The sequence below is a fragment of the Apteryx mantelli genome, chromosome 1 (assembly GCF_036417845.1).
Source record: "Apteryx mantelli isolate bAptMan1 chromosome 1, bAptMan1.hap1, whole genome shotgun sequence".
Taxonomy (NCBI): domain Eukaryota; kingdom Metazoa; phylum Chordata; class Aves; order Apterygiformes; family Apterygidae; genus Apteryx; species Apteryx mantelli.
This window is the reverse complement of record NC_089978.1, coordinates 143,698,507-143,717,956: the sequence shown is the minus strand read 5'-3', so window position 1 is coordinate 143,717,956 and position 19,450 is coordinate 143,698,507. Positions and strand designations below refer to the sequence as shown.

The following is a 19,450-nucleotide window of genomic DNA, read 5'->3' as shown; positions in this document are numbered from 1 at the left end:
GAATCTGAACACAGAGTCTGGATGCTGAGATAGATAGGACTCAAACCACAGAGATAGATAGGACTCAAAAAAGAATGAACAATTAAGGATTGTGCTGTCTTCCAAGCAGCTTTGTTACAGTCGCATCATCAGAACTTTCTCACCTCTCTACTTCCTTCCAACACCTCTCTATTTCCTTCCTGGGAAACATGGAGGAAAGAAAGTCACAGAAATCAAACCCTAACTTATAAGAAAATCATTGAGAGGCTAAGGATATGGCTTGCTAACATCGTCAGTCTCTCTAGATAAGCATTTATATGGGGAAAAACAAGTACTATGATAAGACAAATGATAAATTATAGTTTTAATTTCAAAGAGAAAACTAAACCAGGAATAATTTTTTCCACTGGGGCTCACATGAGCATAGGCTCTTGCTAAGAGGCATGTCATCGTAACTGTTTACTGTGTAATAACCTCTAGTCCTCTGAGACCCTATGCGTTAGAGGCATGTTGTAAGTAGGCCAATTGTCTGTATCTAGCACGTGAAGTTTTGAAGGTGAAGAGAAGCACCAAGAGCGTTTAAGCTGCTGATCCTGTGGCACAGGAGTGCAAGGCCGGACCAGAAACACGAATCTTAAGCTCTAAATGTGACACTTGACAGATATATCAAGCAAACACTGAAAATATGTTAAAATTTTATGTCTTATTGAAACAACTCTTGCAAATGTTCCTTATTCTGAAATAATACCTGGCTTAGAAAAACCCCTGTGTTCCCTTAATTGTGATGCACCTCAGTAAAGCTTAAGTTGTAAAGGCAACACCAGGGAAGGACATAATCACATTTTGTTACTGTCTTTCTCTCCTCTTAAATGAATTCAAGCTTCTCACTTTCTCCCCTAAAATTCTACATGCCTCCCATCTGAAGAATTAAATTCCATGCAGTTGTCTCAGCTCAATATTGTCCTTGTTTCTTCTCCCACTCCTGACTCTGCCTTTTCTATATGTTGCACCTTCTTCCTGGAATGGGCTTCTTGACACGAGCTAATCATCATCATCTCCAAATGGCTCCTCTGAAATGTTTATTCTCAAGGCTTTTACCATGAAATTTTCAGCATCTGAAGTTCTTAAAAATACAAGATTGGAAGGCATCTTCAAGGCCATCAAATCTAGTTTTATGGCTCTAGCTCTTGGAGTCAGAAAAACGTTTTTCAGATGTTGTTTTTAAAGTGAAAGATATGGTAATTTCTAGCCCTTGAGGATGGACAGCAAGTTCTTAAAGCTGACAAAAGAGAAACAAATGAAAAGCCCAGAACACTATAAAATTTTTTTAATCCAAGTTTTTCGATACGTATTTTTAAGTACTTGGGGTTGGTAATACTGTCTTGTTCAATTAGTTCTCCTACTGCATGGTGATTACAATGCTAGAGATCAGATTTTTCATTGATTGAAGAGACTTTGGATCAGTTTCTACATAGTTTTGACCTTTAGCCTTATCCCTTAACTGTTTTTTGTAGCAATACCATCTATTTTCACAGCACACGCAAAAGTGCAAGGACCTTACACAAAGTTACACCTTATAGTACTCCAGCAGTAATTCATAAGAAATCCCACTAATAAATATTTAACATGTAATTAGAACAGTAGTATATTCATCTAAAAATATGCTTACCTCTTGCTGAAAGAAACAAGGGGTTATTCAAATAATTTGATGCAAGGCGTTTCCGCTGCAAGGGAAAAGAAACCACAGTCATTGAAAAGTGCTCTGTCTCTCACTGTTTTGTATTAACAACCTCTAAAGAGCTTCCTTCATACATGACCAAGAATCCAGAAGCTAATTCTGTGACTTAGAAGATTTGCTGCTAACCCCTAAGTTTAAACAGTTGCACTATTTACCATTCTAACAAGTCTTTCATAGAGCAGCTTTATGTGCATTAGATTTTATTAACAAGAGATAAACATAAATTGCAAATGTTATTAATTGAGCTTCAGGAGACCTTCCAGAGATTGGTAACAGCGATAGTAACTCCAAACTTAGGAGATAAAGGAAGTTCATAAAGGAAAAACTACATATTAAATTGTCGCTGTGAGATGAAATTTCTATTTGTGTATATAGCAATGGTGATGGACATCCCACCTGCAAAAAGACATCACTACTTTCTGTGACAATTGCCCACAGCTAGAAGGAACATATTTTGTTTGCAAGCTGTGTACTACTGCCTAAGCAAAATATTTCTCCTTCAGAAGTTAATATGTACAAGCCCTAAGAGCTGGCAGTCATTTCATTTTCATGTGGTCACCAAAAAGACTTTCAAACCTGAAAACACAGTCCACTGGAAACACAACTGAGATGTTTAACTAACGTAATGTAGTCCATCTCCAGCTTGTCAGATGGTAAAAGCTATTGACCAATAGCAACCCGGGCTTCATTAACAGTCTATATAACCTCTAATTGTTCCTGTAAGCCATCCAATACTTTTCAGTAGGACTGAAAACTGTACCATTTTCCTCCATTAGATATTGTTAGACTCTGCTTGGAGGAAAATTAGAGGTTTTTTTGCTAACAAATGATTTAATCTGTGGTGAGTAAACTGTTCTCTTATACATGGGTGCCTGGCAGTCTGTTAATGAATTTTCAGTTGGCATTTCTTTCTTCAAAAAACATCCAGCCTGAAACTTAACCCCTTCCTATGCAAAAAATAAGCCACTGAGGTGGGAGAAAAAAATTGTATCTCAAAAACATAAGAAAGCTTTGAAAAAGAAAAAGAAAAACATTCAAACGAAGACATAAGACTGATCACATTTTTGTAATCAAGGAAGTTAGCATCACCACTACAGATGCTAAGCTCCTGCCGTTTGAGGGGCGTTGGCAAATAAAAAGTCTAATTTATATGCAATTTCAATTTAAATAATCATGAATTAAAGATCATTCAGTAGACTAACCGTAAATTAAACTGCACCAAAATGCCTGAAATGCCACAAAATACCTCAACTCACTGATTAGCAAATCAATCTGAGCAGCTAATTGATCAGAGAAAAACCATCTGCCTCCATTTTCCTTGAATGGCATTCCCCATGGTCAGTATTTAATGACAGCTCCTAATGAGGACACAGATGATCAACCACAGGACTCTTCAACAGACATTCTCTCTATGTGCCATCCTTCACTTCAGGATAGGCTTCTGAGAATAGATCTAATGAGAAATATGAACTAGGGGTGCAGCAGTCCTCCTCCATTACTTCCTCCACCCCTGCTCAAAATAATCGAGTTTCTCAAAAACACTGCTCAGAGTACAACCACAAAGCAAGTGTTTTAATAAACTCACCAGGACAAACCAACCTCAGAGGAGACAGCACAAATTTAACACTAGTAAGGCTAAGGTTCCAACAATGTTAAATACTGGATGTATGAACATCAGAATTTGTTCTTTAGAGGTCACTAGAGAAAAGTTCCTTAGTCTGGAAGAATTCAAGAGTCCAGAGCTGATCTAGAGTGTAAAAAACACCAATGCTTTCAAAAATGAACAATCAAGCCACTAAGCAGCTTGACTACACTGGTGGATTTCTTCTTAGCATCATCTGTTTGCCCTCTGCCAATAAACTTGGATATCTGAAACACTGACAGACCAAAAATTCTGCATTGTTGGTACCTAAACAAAGAAAAATCACTTTCTTTAGGCTTAAAGAACTCAAAACACAGAGAAATCTTGCTTATACAGAGAGTTGGTTGCAAATCAGTTTTATTTCTGTAGAAACAGCAGCTCTAATAGTTTCCATTCCGAAGTTCAAATACTGACCCCAAACTGGGGAGAAATTTTAAAGGCAGAATTTTAATATAGCAAATAAATGTATATATTTCAATTCAGAAACAAAATAAAAATTAATTTCAGAAAAAGTTAAGTCTATTTATATGCTGTTTTTAGATGAGGTTTGCAATCCGGTATTGCGTAGGACCAAATTTTGCTACTGCCATAAATGTGACAGTGTATGTATAACAGACATCAGAGATTACCCATAGCAGTTTTATTTTTAATTATGCATTATTGTATTTACTATGCAGGCTTCCTTACCACCTGCAGAGCACACTGATTCTTAAACCAATACATTCCTTTTATGAATATGTTACTAATATGAAAAGCAAAGTTCTCCATTTATTCTTTAGCACATATGAAAAGAGGAATAGCAATGCAAGTTTCAACATAATGCCTCACTTCTGTTCCTTAGTTCTGACCTACAGGGACCTTCTGTATGGGTACAAGAGTAATTAGGACCCATATTAATTTAGTCCTTTTGGCCTTTATTAAAACTAACATGAATTTCAGTTTGAAGCAAGTGATGTTGTGGTGTGAAAACCTGTTGCTTAGATACTAAGATGAAATCTTTTCTTTCTTTTCCACATCAATATCTCTTTACAAGCAAATGCATGGTTTTGCATTCATATATACTTTTTTAATAAGAAACACTTTTTATTGACATGAAATAGAACTGTGGTAGAAAGAGTGAATGATGAAGTACCTCTGTTTCCAAGAGTCCACTGTAGGCTGGATTTGCTGTGCTTCTCCTCTTTCTTTCCTGACGCTTGCTCTGGATTTCTGTAACCATGGAAAGAAACATTAATTGTGTATTTCTCATTCATCAGGGAAAAACGTAGATCTAACTTGTTAAGCAAGATGCTCTTACCCTCAACCCCTTGGGTTTTGTGTTCAGTTTCAGTTTCTAAAATATAATTGGGTTGCATCAGCACTGATATTTGTTACAGTTCAAGGTTTGGCATTAATAAGCTTTTCCTTGTAAGAGTCAAAACACAGGCATTTTTATTTTTTTTTCCTCCAAGGTGGACTTATGCTGCTCTACAAGATTTTTGTTATGATCCTTTTAGAAATATATTTAGTAAGCATTAACAGAGAGCTTTCAAAACACCATCAATGTCTGCTGTTAACTAAAATGAATCATATAAAGCAGTTAAGCCTTGTAAGTCATATCAGATGAAAGTATAAGGTCCTTTTAAATTTCATTTACATTACTTTTCCTCTGCTAAGATTAGAAAAAGCATGGTCATAATGGGAAGGCTAGATTCAGTTCTAACTAGGGAGTGACAACTTATGAATCCAAAATACACAATTTCATGATTTTGAGCATGCAAAATATTATGAGCAATACATACATCTGTGCCAATGGAAACAGCAGACAAAGGCTCATTGAATTGCAGTACTGTTTGAAAAAGGGTGATACACAAGAGAACTCTCTTGCACTAAATGCTAACACCTATTCGAGATAGTATTTACTCAGCAATGATTAGTTGTACGCATAGTTCTGCAAGTAGTCACAGAAAGAGTGAGCGAAAACCTGACCCACTGAAATATGTGGGTTTAACATTACTTTTACCTTATCTAGGATTTAATTGCTCTCATGTATTGAATTTTTCTCCAGCTGTTCATGTCAGTTGAGAATGGTGAGATTACTATAATAATGTATTTTACAGCCTACTTTTTATTTTGGTAAGAAAGTAAGAGCAGACATCTCTCAGAAGGAAAGGAACTGGCAGGAAGACTAGCTTGTCTGCCAAGCAAACCAGAAGCACACCTAACTCAGGACACTGCCTGGTTCTGCAGAAGGTCTGGCATCTTTTGTCGGTCTGATGTAAAGATGTCTATCTCAGAACATCCTCAGTGCCAGAAAATGGCCTTCAGGATATTGTGCACTATCTCCCATTTGCAATCCAACAGTAAGACACAGTCCAGCTTTCAGGATATACATGATACATGGGAAGTGGATTCCTGACACATAATTCTTGTTTCCAGGCACCCTTTCCAAAGCTTGATCACTTCCCCACAGAGTAAAAGGGGCCATGTATCACTTTAAGTGTTGCTACCGTACATGATATTAGTATTATCTGTTATGTCTTGGACATGGTGTCCTTAGAGATGAGGCTAACACTTTGCATAGGTTTTGTACTGCTCTGAGTTCCAAGATACTGATTTGGAACTTTTCATTCACAAAGGACTATTGGCTAAACCCCAGCCCTTGGAGACACAGACCTATCGGGAGGAAACTGGACAGATGAGAAAAATGCAAGAGCAGCTACTTGCATATTCCCGCTAGGTTTTCCTACTGGCAAGGGAGCATCTCATCTCTCACGCTCAGAAGGTGTCGCCTAGGGAAATTCAAGGTGTACAGTCAGGTCATGTCACAGTCAGGCATGAGACAGACATAGGCTGCCATGTGGCCCAGGGAGCTATACAGAATTTCACTATGAAGAAATGTGTAATCTAAGACTGCACTGAGATGCCAAATGATGATAAATTCCTTGGCTGCAACCACTGCCAGCATCTTTGTTAGCACATCTGGTGCTAGGAAAACTCCACCCACAAGGTTATTGGATGGGTAACAGTTCTGTTCCACAGTGAAGGTATTTCCTGTGAAATGCTCTTATGGCTATGTAGAAATTACAGTCCTGAAGGTTTCAAACCCTTTGGCCTCCTCTGAAGGGAATCTGGTCTCAGTAGCAGGATCGGTGGATCAATGGATCCAACAACCTGTCACAGAGCCACATGAATTAAGATGGTTGTTCTTGATGTCAGTTACAATCCTTATGATAACATGGGGAATGCACACATCATCAGAAGGTGGCAGAGATGTCACAAGAGTGGAAATTGGGCCTCAAGGCTGGCAGAGAAAAGGAAGAAGTGGACCTCTGCTGACTTTTTACTTTGATCTTAACAGTGCAGGCTGTAACCATGGTTCTTGCAGCCAGTGTTAGCAACCCAGCCTCTGTGGTCTACAGATTCCCTATGGCAAGTGAATCCAGGGCTGCAACAATCTCAGGGTCCTTGTGATGGAGCCGTGAAATGGCTGGAGTTAGGATCACCCAGCTGTAGCCTTTTTCAGAGGTTGTCACAGGGATAGGATATTGGGACTTTTCACTGGTCCAGAAGAAGAAACTAAGAATTTCACATGGCAGAGCTTCTATATGTCAGGGTGCAAAACTGGGCTGAGTGTCTTCAGAAGGAGACTGTGATGCATCTTCAGCTCCCTGCCCTTATGTGTTCCAGGTTTAAAAAAGAATTTCTTTGGTACATTCTCTCATCAAGGCAAGAGAGCCATCTGATGGACTCTGACCCACACATGTGGCACAGGCCTGGAGTACAGCTTTCAAAGAAGCATCACTATGGGATGGAGATAAAAGAACAAAGCTGACTGGTGGCAAAAGGAATAGCAATGGTGGAAATAAGGAGAGGGGGAGTAATGAGCAGTGAAGAAGCTTCATTATATGTGACCACTGAGTGTTCCACCTTAAGTGAGTGAATGCAAGGAACTCAAAGGACACTTAATGTACTCCACCCTACCTACCCATGCACCAACCATCAGGGAAGGAAGACAGGATGTGAGCAGTTTATTTATGGAAACTGTGAACACAAAAAATATCCAGGCTTGAGAGATAAGGGGTAATATACTCTAGAGTATATAAGTTCAATCTAAATGCTCATCTAGATGCTGCCCTTTCTGCTAAATTTGGCAGAAAGAGCTCCAGCTGATACCAAATGTGCCCTGGATTTTAGTGATGTGGATAACAATTCACTGGAAACTGGGCTAGGATAACCATGTTCATATCACACAGGGCACTGATGAGCTACTACAGAATAACTAATTGTATTTAACTGTGATGCTGGGATAATGTAAAGTGAATTTACTTTTCATCAGAAAATTCAACTACACCAGGTAGTTTTGGAGGCAGGAAACCCACAAATTTGGGTCAAGTTTTGCAATAGCTCTGGCTAAAAACATTACAAGATTTTTCCTGAAAAAATCAAAACATTTTGATACGTTAAATTAAAAAAAAAAAAAAAAAAAGAGGCCTGAATAATTTTTAAATGGACCAAAACAGGGCTTAATACAGTGAAGAGAAACAATTTCTTTTAACTGATTAAGATGTGCCAATAATCCAAATGGAAATATTTTATTTTTTTCTTTTTCTAAGGTAAAAAAAGAAGTTCATTTTTAGAATGAGCTGAACTGAACAATCCTTGAAAACATTTTGTTTTGTATCTAAATTTTTTAAATCCATTTCTTTTTACACAGTGGTAAGTGTTCTAGTAGCCTAGAGAAAAAGATTTAGTATGTCACATTCATACACTACATCATAAACTTGGGAGATCTTATTCCTTAGTTTATTTAAAAAAAAAAAATCCAAACAGGAAAACAAAGCTAAACTCTAATACATTTGACAGAGATGAATATACTTGAAGATAAGTTTCTGTCTGAGGCAGAGCTTCAATGAACTACCCCACCACCATCATCAATAAACATTCTGTATGGTCATTCCATGAGGCCTGTAATGACAATTTATGCTTAGTGAAATCCATATCTTGCAGAATGTCAGCAGAAGGTTCATTTACTGTAAAAGCCCTCAAAAGATGCCTCATGTTTGGTCTCTGCAGAACAGTGCTCTGTTTCCAGTACAGGGAAAACATTCCTCTGGAAGTTAGATGGGAAGGCTGCTAAGCTGATAGAGAACTCCATATAGGAGTGGATCACAGCCCTTCACCACAAAATTAATGAAGAAAATGAAGAAAAGCAATAATGCTGCAAATTAATGATACTGAATGAATAGGCTTTTAATGACTCAATCTTGATACAGTTTAATTCCAAAAATGTAAAATTGAGAAACACATTAGAAGTACTAAAATAAACTGAACTGTGTAATGACCGCTACCTCCTGATAAATAGCAATGGCCGATAACAGTAAATATGACATAGCACTAAAATAATAAACCTTCAGCATGTGAAAGCTATAAGGGTATTTTTGACAGTTGTAATCACCAATAGTCATGAAGAAATACCTTTTCCATATAAAATAGCTTGATGTAGGAACCATTTATTTAAAGCTAGTAGGAATGTAAAAAGTGAATTTGTCTGAAAGAATTGATTTTGCAGGATTAGTATTGTAGGAGTTAGGTTTAAAATGTGCATCTCTATACTTACTGTATAACAAACAGAACAGAGTGCTACTTGGTGTTTTTAACATAAACACTAAATCCACACAAACAATTTATTAGTTCCAATAAAATCAAAAGGTAAAGAATTATTCAAAATCAAGTTCTCTGTGTTGTAAGCATAATTTACACTTCAGCACAATTTCAAACGTTGTCCTACTTTACTTAGACAAAGAAAACAAAAACCTGTCATCATTGGCACTTTTTGGATTAGAATTCTCCCCCCAAAATTGCTGTAGCTTTTTAATTTCCATTTCAATCCATTACCATTAAGGGATTAAAAAGGCCAATGGCTTAAACTTTCTTTAAACTGCTTTAAAATTCTCAGTCACTAGGACATTAAATGATTTTCTAAAATGCAGATTTAAAGAGGAGAGACACTGAAAAAAAAAAGGCAACAAAACCCAGAGAAAACCTGCTACATATATTGACAAGACCTTTTAATTAAGACATTATTTTCTCCCTAATTTACAACCTATTTTAAAACCAAGGAAGAGAAGTGCAAAGAATCTTATTAAAAGGAAATCAAGCTGTAAAATGGTAACTTGGGATCTTGAGTCAGCAAGATATCTAGCAATGTGGCTACCTTTAAAGCAGATAATCAGTCTTGTTGATTTCCCTAAAATTTGTACACTGGAAATTCCTAAGTAATTTGTTGACTAGGGTTCATGGGATGGGTGGTAGGTGTCAATTATCATTAACATCTTTTGTAATCAAAAATCATTTTCAGCTGGCACAGATATCAGATATTAGTTCTCCTAATATCAGTGGAACACACCAAATTATATTGGCTGAGGATAAAACTAAAACATCTCAAGCTGTATTTTTTTTTTTTTTTTAATAAGACTAATGGCTGTATCTATTGCTCTATCCACAAGAACCAGCTCCTTCTGTCAAGAACTCCTCCAAGCCATTTCACACCTTTGGCATATTTGCTGAACAAGCTCTTTTCTTCCCCTCATCTACATTTTCAGAGGGACAAACCTAAGACAAAGAAAGATGCAAATCTCTTAATTCTTGCACGGTATTTTTAGAAGGTTGCAAAAGAACACTGAACGGTATGCGACTCCTGCATTTAATTTATGTGCATTATTTGTCTGAAATCATGTTCAGAAGCCTAGGAAGGTATGCAAGCAGTTCTCCTATAGAAGTAGGCTCAAAGTCTGAAAATTAGTTTATTTTTGGCTAAATAAAAATGGACGAAAAGGAAATCTTAGTCAGAGGGTTTTTTTTTTAATTTGCTTAAAATCATACCAAACAAATCCTGAATTTCACCACTATTTTACACCTTGTTCTGCGGAACGCTAGAGACAACAGATCCAATTAACTCAAGAAATGGGAATAGTTCCATCTCCTGTGGTGAAGGAGGAGAGGGCATGCTTGCTTACAGAAGATTTGGGTAAATATATTTGAACCTCCCTGACTCTTCAGACAGATCAGTGTTGGTCAGAGCCTTTGCAGACTTTCAGCTTCACTAGCTCCCTCCAGTTGCTAACAGCCTTTACAGGACCAGGACGACTGCCTGTTGAGCTATGAAAACGCCAGCTTAGGCCAACTGCGCCAGCTGTGAAGCCAGTTCCCACTCCTCTTGAGCTGCACAATGGAATTGGAGGCAGAACAAGATAAGGTCAGCCATGGTTTTGAGGCTTAAAAGTGTAATCGTGCATAGGCAACATTGCACCTGATCTTCTGTAGCCCTTCTGAGGACAGAATCATCAATTGGCCGCAGAGCAGCAGAGGGAAAAGATTTCACTCAAAAACTGAGCTGTAAAACAACATATGCCATCTTACCTTCCAAATGTTCTGTTGTAACCAGTCCTAATGCTACCATAAAGGCAATTTTCTAAGGAAAAAATAAACAGGGGTTAGACTTTTTCCTACAGCAATCATGGTAAACATAAGTAAATAAATAACCTAGCATTGCCAGAATAAACCCAGTAAAGGTCTTTTAGAAATGTCTATTATTTGAATGCATAATAATGTGAAGAACTTCAATTAAAGATTTGCTTCAGGTATGTCTGGCCAGACATGTCCTACTTGTATGATTATATGGCTTTAGCAATTCAGAGACCTACAAAGCGAGTGCTGTACGATTACTGATTTTACACAGCTCATGATCAAAATTCAACCAATTCAATCAATTCAAATCCATATTGCTAGTTACTGTTTTAGACCATTTTTTAGAGAAGTGATCTGTGTATTATTATTACTGTCTGGAAATGGCACTTCTTTTATTGGATATAAGCAAGCTGTATAAAATAAAAGAAGGAATGATACACTTTCAGTAAACTTTGCAGTGCTATGCATCTTCTAATAATTAACAAGAAATTCAAAGGCATATTGATCGCCTTCCCCCCCACCTTTCAGAAATTGCTCTTCCCAAGGTACATAGTAAGAATACCGCAGGCATAAATTAGGAAGAGGTACACTGATCCAATATCTGTCCCCAATGGGAGTGAACAAACATCTCTCACTGACAGTGGTGAATGCATGCTGCAGTGAGGAATACGATCTACAACATTACTCAGAATTCTTACATATTATATATGCATAAAGCAGATCTGCATACTGACAAATCTTCAAATATGCCAACGCAGTAATAAGGCAGGTACTAGAGCAGACCAAATTTTCTGTCAGTGATTTTTCATTGGGAAATTTTTCCTTAGGGAAGAAGTTTTGCTGAAGCCTTCATATAATTTTTTTGATGGAAAGCTGAAATTCTGCCGTGTTATTTCAAGCCCAAACTGAACTGAACTCTCTGGCTTTGCGTCATGTCTATGGTACTGTGGGGTCAAAGCGATATCCTCTCTCTGCTGTGCTGAAAAATCTTGCTGGACCATGTTACCCAAGTGTCATTCTTACAAGGTGCCATTCCACGGGGGAGACAATCTGACTACAAATACCAAGCTATAAGGAAAGCAGAACCTACAATCCAACTCTGACAAAGCATCCAAAGATCATAGGAAGATGCAATGATCTTACTCAGCCAAAATAAAATGTGTAGATTTAGGTCAAATTAAGACAGTGTTTAAGTGGTAGAAGGTCAAAACATTCTGTTTCAATCAAAGAAGTGTGAGGAGAATATGTTTCAGCACTTCCAAGTCAAAATTAGTTTGACCTTTTTGTTTTGTGAAAAGCTTCATGTTTCAGCTTTTCATTTCAGTTCAGGATAAAAACAACTGATAAGTCAATAGAACTACTATTTCCTTGGTATTTCTGACTTTAACACAGTGAAAGTATAAAAATAAGCATATCCTCATAAAAAGATCTAGTTGAGGGGTAGGTTCTTCAAAATCAGGTGGTCAGCATTGGGTATCCATATCTTCCATCTGTGAAAATCTCTACCAAAGAGGTGAATTAACAACCTCGTAAGATGGGAATATTGTCTTTCCACAATCTCCTAGTAGGTAATTCTTCCTGTAGATTAAAAAATGGTCATGTGGAATCTCAGCACTGGCAATTTAGATGATACTTATGCTATACTTCTGCCTTCAATAACTGTGATAATGACAGGCACATGTGTTCTTTTGCATGTCAGACCTTGATTTCAGTAACATTCACTCCTTACATGTCTAAAACACGAGCTAGTCACAGTGGGGGTTCCACACATGAACAGGAAGATGAATATTTGATCTGAGATCCACTGTGCAGATCTGAGAAGAAAATTAGTCAACTGAGTTGAATTACAAGCTTCACCTGACCCCACCAAAAATAACTTTGTGACAGGATAAGTCTCAAAGCAGTCTCTGAGCAGTAATAATAATAGCTAGATTTAGAAAGTTGGAATGGTTAATATGTGATCACATTTCCACAATGGAGCATGGAATGCCTGTATAATCCAAACATTAAACTGTAAAGGGAGCATACTTTTTCTTACATCTAAACTAAAATTTTTTGAGTACTGGAATGCTTTCTAAACAATTTTCTCTCTTCATGCTAAAATTATTTGAACAAATTTCTAATTAAATTTAATGATAGCATACTTGTTTAATGTATGATGAGTTTTCATAAACGGACTTGATAATTATCTCATTATTAAAGATAGGAAGGGTTAGTTTCCATAGATATTTGAAAGATGGTTCCTTTTCAAAAATCCCAGTACAAACTATATTCTTTTTAACAAGCATATTAACAGAATATTTGTTTTTATGGGTTTTCCTACTGCATACTCACATAGTTCATTGAATTCAACTCAAAATACAACTTCCACTGCTATGCTTTCCTTTCAAATATCACAGAGTAACTACAATGAAACGTTGCTCATTCTCTTTACAGTAAACCACACTACTGATGCTTCAGTTTCTCCAGGTTTTTGTTCTGGGCCTAACACTAGCATTTAGCCCAAAACTGCAATGTGTCTCTCCTGTCTTTCTTAGGTGGAGTTAAAAATGCTGTTATCTAAATAACCAGCATTCATTGCAGAATTTTACTTTTTAAATAACACACTACTAAAATATCATGCAAAAAGTTGCCAGAAATGTAAAATTTTAGCAATATATAAAAGAAGACTCAAAAAGTATTGGGAGGAATTCTGACCATTTATTTCTGCATCTGAGGTCCTCAAAAAAAGTAGACACTTATTCCAGAAAGGAACAGCTCCCTTGCATTCATTCTTTGCAGAATTCATTCCAGTGGGAGAGGCTGGTGCTGATGAAAGCCATCACTAGACTGGCTGCAATTAACTGCTTCAGTTAGTTGCCTCCACCCTCTGGAGAGCCATGCTCACTCAAGGGAGTGGGAGGCCTGCTTTTCCAGGCCCTCCTCAGCCTGAGGGGGACTAAACTCACACTGCTCATATCCCAGGAGAGTGCTTTGTCACTGGACCTGGGATTATCCTGGGTGACAGAGACTCTCTCTCCCTTCTAGGAAAGCCATTCCACAGCTGGGTGTCCAGGAGTTCTAGCTGCAAGAACAGCAGACACAAGGAACCTTGCTTTAGCCTAATGACTAAAGTAGTCAGGGATGGGAAAAATCTTAGCCTTATGCAAAATGCACACAAATTGCAGGGAGCTGCATCCAGAATCAGCTTTACAGCCTCCCAACAGAATGACCGAGCCATGAACAAAAGAAAATAAGTATCCTTAATCTTCTGTGTTTATTCCATTACATTCAGCAACTACATAAGGAATTCCTGGCTGTTTGTAAGCCTGGTTATTTCTGTTTTATTTGTTGTACTATTTTAAATTAAATTTCTTAAATCGCAGTCTGTCATGACTGATATTTATGTTGAGAAGTATTGGAGTTCCTGCCTCAGTTTTGTGCTCTGAAGATAAATAAAGGTGTGGAGAGAAGTGCCTAGAGTACTTATTTACTTTAAAAAAAAATCGTGGTATCTTTATTATTCTTTGCCTTAAAATTAATAATCTGTCAAACAGCCTCAAATGCTTTTAGAAATGTGCAGAATGTCTTTTCATGTAGCAAAACAAAGATTTTTACAAAACCATTTCATTTTGTAATTATATGTTCTATTTATGTCATTACATGTGTTTACACTAATTATGCTGTTAGTTCTAATTACACTAATTGCATAAATACATGATAATCAACTAAAGTTTACTTTCAAAGAACAAAAGAAATTAACTCTAGACCTACACATTTAAGGCTGTGGAACAAATCTATGAAAAAGGAAAAAAAAGTCATAGTCAAAGGCATAGCTTCTGCATCCTATGCAGAAAACTGTGCTTGCAGAAACCTCCTGTATACAGGGTAGGAACAATGTTTTCAGTTACGTGAACAAAGTAGTCAAAAGGATCAATGGCACCAGGATAGTCAGGAATTCAACAGAAAGCTCATTAAATTTATAATTGCTATACTAAAAAGTGTCCCCCAGTCTCATAGTCTCTTCCCGGCATCTCCCTGGAATTTTTGCTCTATATTTTGGGGGTATAAGTTATACATGAAGAAAATGGATGATTTTTCTAAAGTTCTCTTTTTGCTTCCTCTTTTTATTCTAGCTCTTTCAGTGTCTCTCAGTCCTGGCCAGGGAGGAAGGAAAAGTGTGCATCTCCAGCAGCTTTGTGCTCCCCTGTCATGCCTTCCCTGACTGGGTAAATGGGTGAAGCTGGACTGGAGATTCCTCACTACCACCTTGCTAGCTGGCCACTGTGTGGTCAGAACTTCCAGTTTTTCCAGAAGAGATGTGGTCCATGGTTCGTGAACGGATAGCTAGCTATTGCATGTGCTCTGACAACTCAGTAAGGTGTAAATTTGCATGCGGGGCCCTGAAGAACAATGTTATAAGGTTGCCTCTGCAAAGCTTTCTGCCTGGTAAGGGATTTAAAGGGAGAGGAATGGTGTGCACAGAAATAGCAGGTACTGCAGAGGCATTTTGGCACTTGGGCCGCTGGCTTCAGCTGCAAAATCAGGTATATACCAGTGGGTGTGGGCAAGGAAGTGCTTCTTCCTCCTTTCCCAAGTTTCTTGATTAACATAGTCTGGGGGCTCAGGGGTATGTTCCTTAGTGAGTGGTTTGGGGCAAGGGACAGACCAAATGACTCCAGTCTATCTGCCTCCTTCTCCTCCAAGAGCAGAGGCTTGAATATAGAATGTCCAAAAAAAATTTTTTTAAGCAGGACCTACTAGCCTTTTTGCCCATAGGGTGCTACACAATGAAAGAACATTTCAGAAATACCTCCATAAACAAAACAAGCTCCTATAGTCCCATTGTCAAGTGGCAACGAAGATTCATACGAGGGCCAGATTTTAAACTTAGGAGATTTCGTATGTTTGGTTTTGCAGAGCCTCTGCATAAAGTTGTGATATTCTAGGCTAAAAGCCACAGCATTTATTCTTCAACACTGTTTTAATTATATGAGTCTGGTAAATAGTAAAAGGAATGAGCCCCCCATATTCTCCAACCTGTAAATTTATATTGTAATAGTCCTGTTAAACCTACAGCTCCAAGGATGCTTTCTTGCTACAAATTTATTAGAATAGCAAGTTTAAGATTTCACAGGATCTGAATATTTCCATATTGGAAATAGATTCAGTCAGTATAACTTCTCAAACTGCCTCAAAAGTACTCATAATCTAATTTGAATACATCTAGTCAAAACCCCAAATGCCTGTTAAAGATAGGCTCCATTTCTACATGGTTTCCTGATTCATTTTTTAGTTTACATAGCAAATGTAGTTCATAAAAGAAATTTAATATTATAACCTACTTCCCACTTCCTTACTCAATTTAAAGGATTTTAATGTATTTCAGTCTAGAAAGAATCTGTATACATATGGAAGACATGTACACAGCAAATGCAAGAAATTATGTTGTTACATACAATCTAAAAATTGCAAGACTCATTACAAAGAAGAAGAAAATGTAAAAGCTCAGCTTGCAAAAGAAAAGTTAATTCAACCTCATACACAGCCTGTAAATCCAATGTTACATATTTGATAGCATAAAAGAAAATATATTAAGCTTGTACATATCTTTCACAAGAAATACAGCTGCACCCATGCAAGGTGCCTGGATCATCATAAGGCCTACAATTCTTACATTTTGGGAATTGCAAGGTTTGAACGATGCAACCCACATCTGTCAGTGCACCTCACTGGGGGAGAAATAACCCCATATGCATGTGATGATTAGATAGAGGCGAACAACTGGCAGAACCATGGGCACAAATGCAGTAATTGTATTCACCCAGAAGAATGTTTAGAAATGGCTCCTGTAACTAAGCCATACTGTAGCTCATTTGTAAAGGAAAAAAAAAAAAAAATCACCTCTGGATTTTCCTCCTTTTTCTTTTTGGTAGCAGGGGGTCCCTGAGCTGACTCTTCAGGAGGTTTCTTTGTCTCCACTTTACTTTCTGTCTGGGTTTGGACTTGAGGCTGAATAATGATAACCTAAAAGACAATGTACAAATAAAAGAACAGAATTCACTATATGAACCTGGATTTTGCCATCTGAAACCTTTGATTCTTCATTGAGGCACGGCACCACTTGATACCTATACAGGCAACAAACGCAAGTCAAAAGCCAAAAGTGTGAAAAACTGGATACCTATGTCACACTTCTAAATCTATATTTATGTTTCTAAAGATTCATTTTTATAAATGCATAATAAACCTATTGCAGCCAAAGGGAGCCACTTGAACAGCATCTCTGAAAATTAGGACACTTTATTTAGAGGGTTTCTAAAGCTGACTCAGCAGCATAGTTTTAACCTCCATGTCGTCAGTGATTTTAAGTTCCTTTCTCTGACTTTTTTTTACAAATACATGTAGAAGAGATGGAATGACTGTACATTCAAAACCACAGTCTCATCTCAGTCACACCAGTATTATTTCAGAGTATGTACATGTTGATGAGAAGGAAGATACTCCTCACAAATACTGATACAACTGAGATCAGAGTTCAATCCTCAGCATTTATGTACTGTGAGCTACTTGCAGGGGATGCCCAGTTTTGCATAAACAAAATAAAACACACATTTTTATATTAAAATTCATTCTGATTTAGAACTTTACCTATAGGAATTACTATACAGACCTATTATACATACATGTCTGTTAGTATATCCACCTCTGCTAGTATTCTTTGAATTACCATGTGAGATTTACATGTTGCAGATAACATCTCAAAATATATTAAATTAAAAGGAATGAATGAAAATTTCTGAACACAGAACTATAAATGTGACTTTACACCCATAACCAAAGCTTGCTGGGGACTCTGGAAGACCTTCTAAAGCTCAGCTTCTTGATGAAGGTTATTGGATTTGAACACAAGGCTTTTTCCATTGTTCACTTTTAATCAATGTTATTTAATCATTGTATATTTTATAGCAATTTAGTCTCTTAAAGGATTCAAGAGCATAAAAAGAAATTTGTTTTTTAACCAGTAACCAGTTAAGTACAATAAAAATAAATCACATTAGAAAAACATGCAAGAGAAACCTACTTTTATTAACCTCAAAAGCCATCCTACATCCTCTATTCTTTTTTTAGCACTGTATTAGACCCTGCACTGCAAACAAGATCCAAAATAGTAGGATCCTGGTAGCAAATTACAGTGAATATCTGCTGGGCTCATTGGCAGTCTTTACCGAATGTGTGTCTAGTGTGAGAATGGTGAAGTTCTTGTATTTCAAAGCTAAAAAGCTGTACAAAGAGAAAACAAGTGATTTATAACTTGTTTTTTTCCTACTGATTCATCTGCTGATCAGTTCTGAACCCCTGAGCTCTCATTTCATTTGGTCTTCCCTTGGAAATGTAGAAGAGAATGCCTGATTTTTGATATACTCCCCCAGGATCAGTCGATATAACTAATATTGTTGTATAATTGAAGAGGGAGTCCCTAAGAAATTTGAGTCTTCACAGAATTCAGGGATTTTATTAGTGAGGATTGGCTTAAGGAAAGGGAAGATCATATGGTTTCATCAATATCAGGCGACACAATGATGCATTTTGTTCCCATTAAAAAATGCATGTACACAGATAAATGTCTACTAGCATTCATGTGTCCCCTTAAGAATTTTCTCACTGCTTTCTGACTATTTGCTTCAAAAGGAACCACTGACACACCACTCTGTACAGGGCTGCACACTCCCAGGGGAGTATTCTGCTTACATCTGCAATGTAATTCCTGTATTTAATACAAAAATGCAGTGAAAAGCAGAACCTACCTTGCTGTCGGCACTAATGAGGAGTGGTTGCACTTTAATGCTATCGTTGACCACCGAGACAGTAGCGCTGGTGCTAATAGGAGTCACATTGTTGGGGGAGGTGGATATGATGGCGTACGCCACTCCTGCACTGCTCAGAGGAGATGAAATAGATGTAGACTCAGTGACACTTTGTGGCTGGCTGTTAGGCGTCTGTACATGGCTGACGGTATTATTGGCAGTCGGGAGGGCAGGGCTGGGGTTTTTGATGCTGACTACTGTTGCCTTTTGGAAGGTAGGAGGCTGTTTGGAAGGTTGGTCTCTGCACGGGGATATAGGGAGGCTGTCTGGAATCAGGGTCTTTGGCCTAACCTACAAATAGAGATTTAGACATTATTAGACATAATCTAACATCGTAATGAATAAACAGTGTAAACATGCACTCTCCCAGTAGAGCCTCTAATTGCATTAACCACATAACAGGAGTGTCTAGAGAAACGTAATATGGCAACTTCAAGTAGACAGCCATTCATTTACTTGTAGATGAATTTCCAGCACTCCTCATTTGAGTCGTTTTTAGTCCTTAAGTTATGGCAATGCTGAGTAAGAAGGAAGAAAAAAGTCAATTCCTCACTTTTATTAGCACACATCCATACAAATGTTACTCAAGTCACATTCAGTTCTCAGTAGGGATGCTTAAGTCAAAGCCTTTTCAAAGAATGGAAACCCCAGATGTAATAACTTCCTGAAGGACACAACATTCTTGCTATGAATTAAGGAGTAGGAACTGAATCATGAAGGGATTTGTGGGAAAGCATTTACAGGAACAATAAGTGTACGCATACAATTTACATTGTGGATCAGTGAACAAAGATC

General features: G+C 37.5%; 1 protein-coding gene across 1 annotated transcript in view; it reads right to left on the bottom strand.

The window, feature by feature from the left end:
• PHF21B (PHD finger protein 21B) overlaps positions 1–19,450 on the bottom strand; it is a 67,439-nt gene that overhangs the window by 10,390 nt on the left and 37,599 nt on the right. The window contains exons 3-7 of the mRNA XM_067289846.1: positions 18,596–18,946; positions 16,692–16,814; positions 10,761–10,812; positions 4,492–4,568; positions 1,649–1,703 (exon numbers count right to left, since the gene is read on the bottom strand). Coding sequence (XP_067145947.1) covers positions 1,649–1,703; positions 4,492–4,568; positions 10,761–10,812; positions 16,692–16,814; positions 18,596–18,946 — 658 coding nt within the window. The remainder of the gene's footprint in view (positions 1–1,648; positions 1,704–4,491; positions 4,569–10,760; positions 10,813–16,691; positions 16,815–18,595; positions 18,947–19,450) is intronic.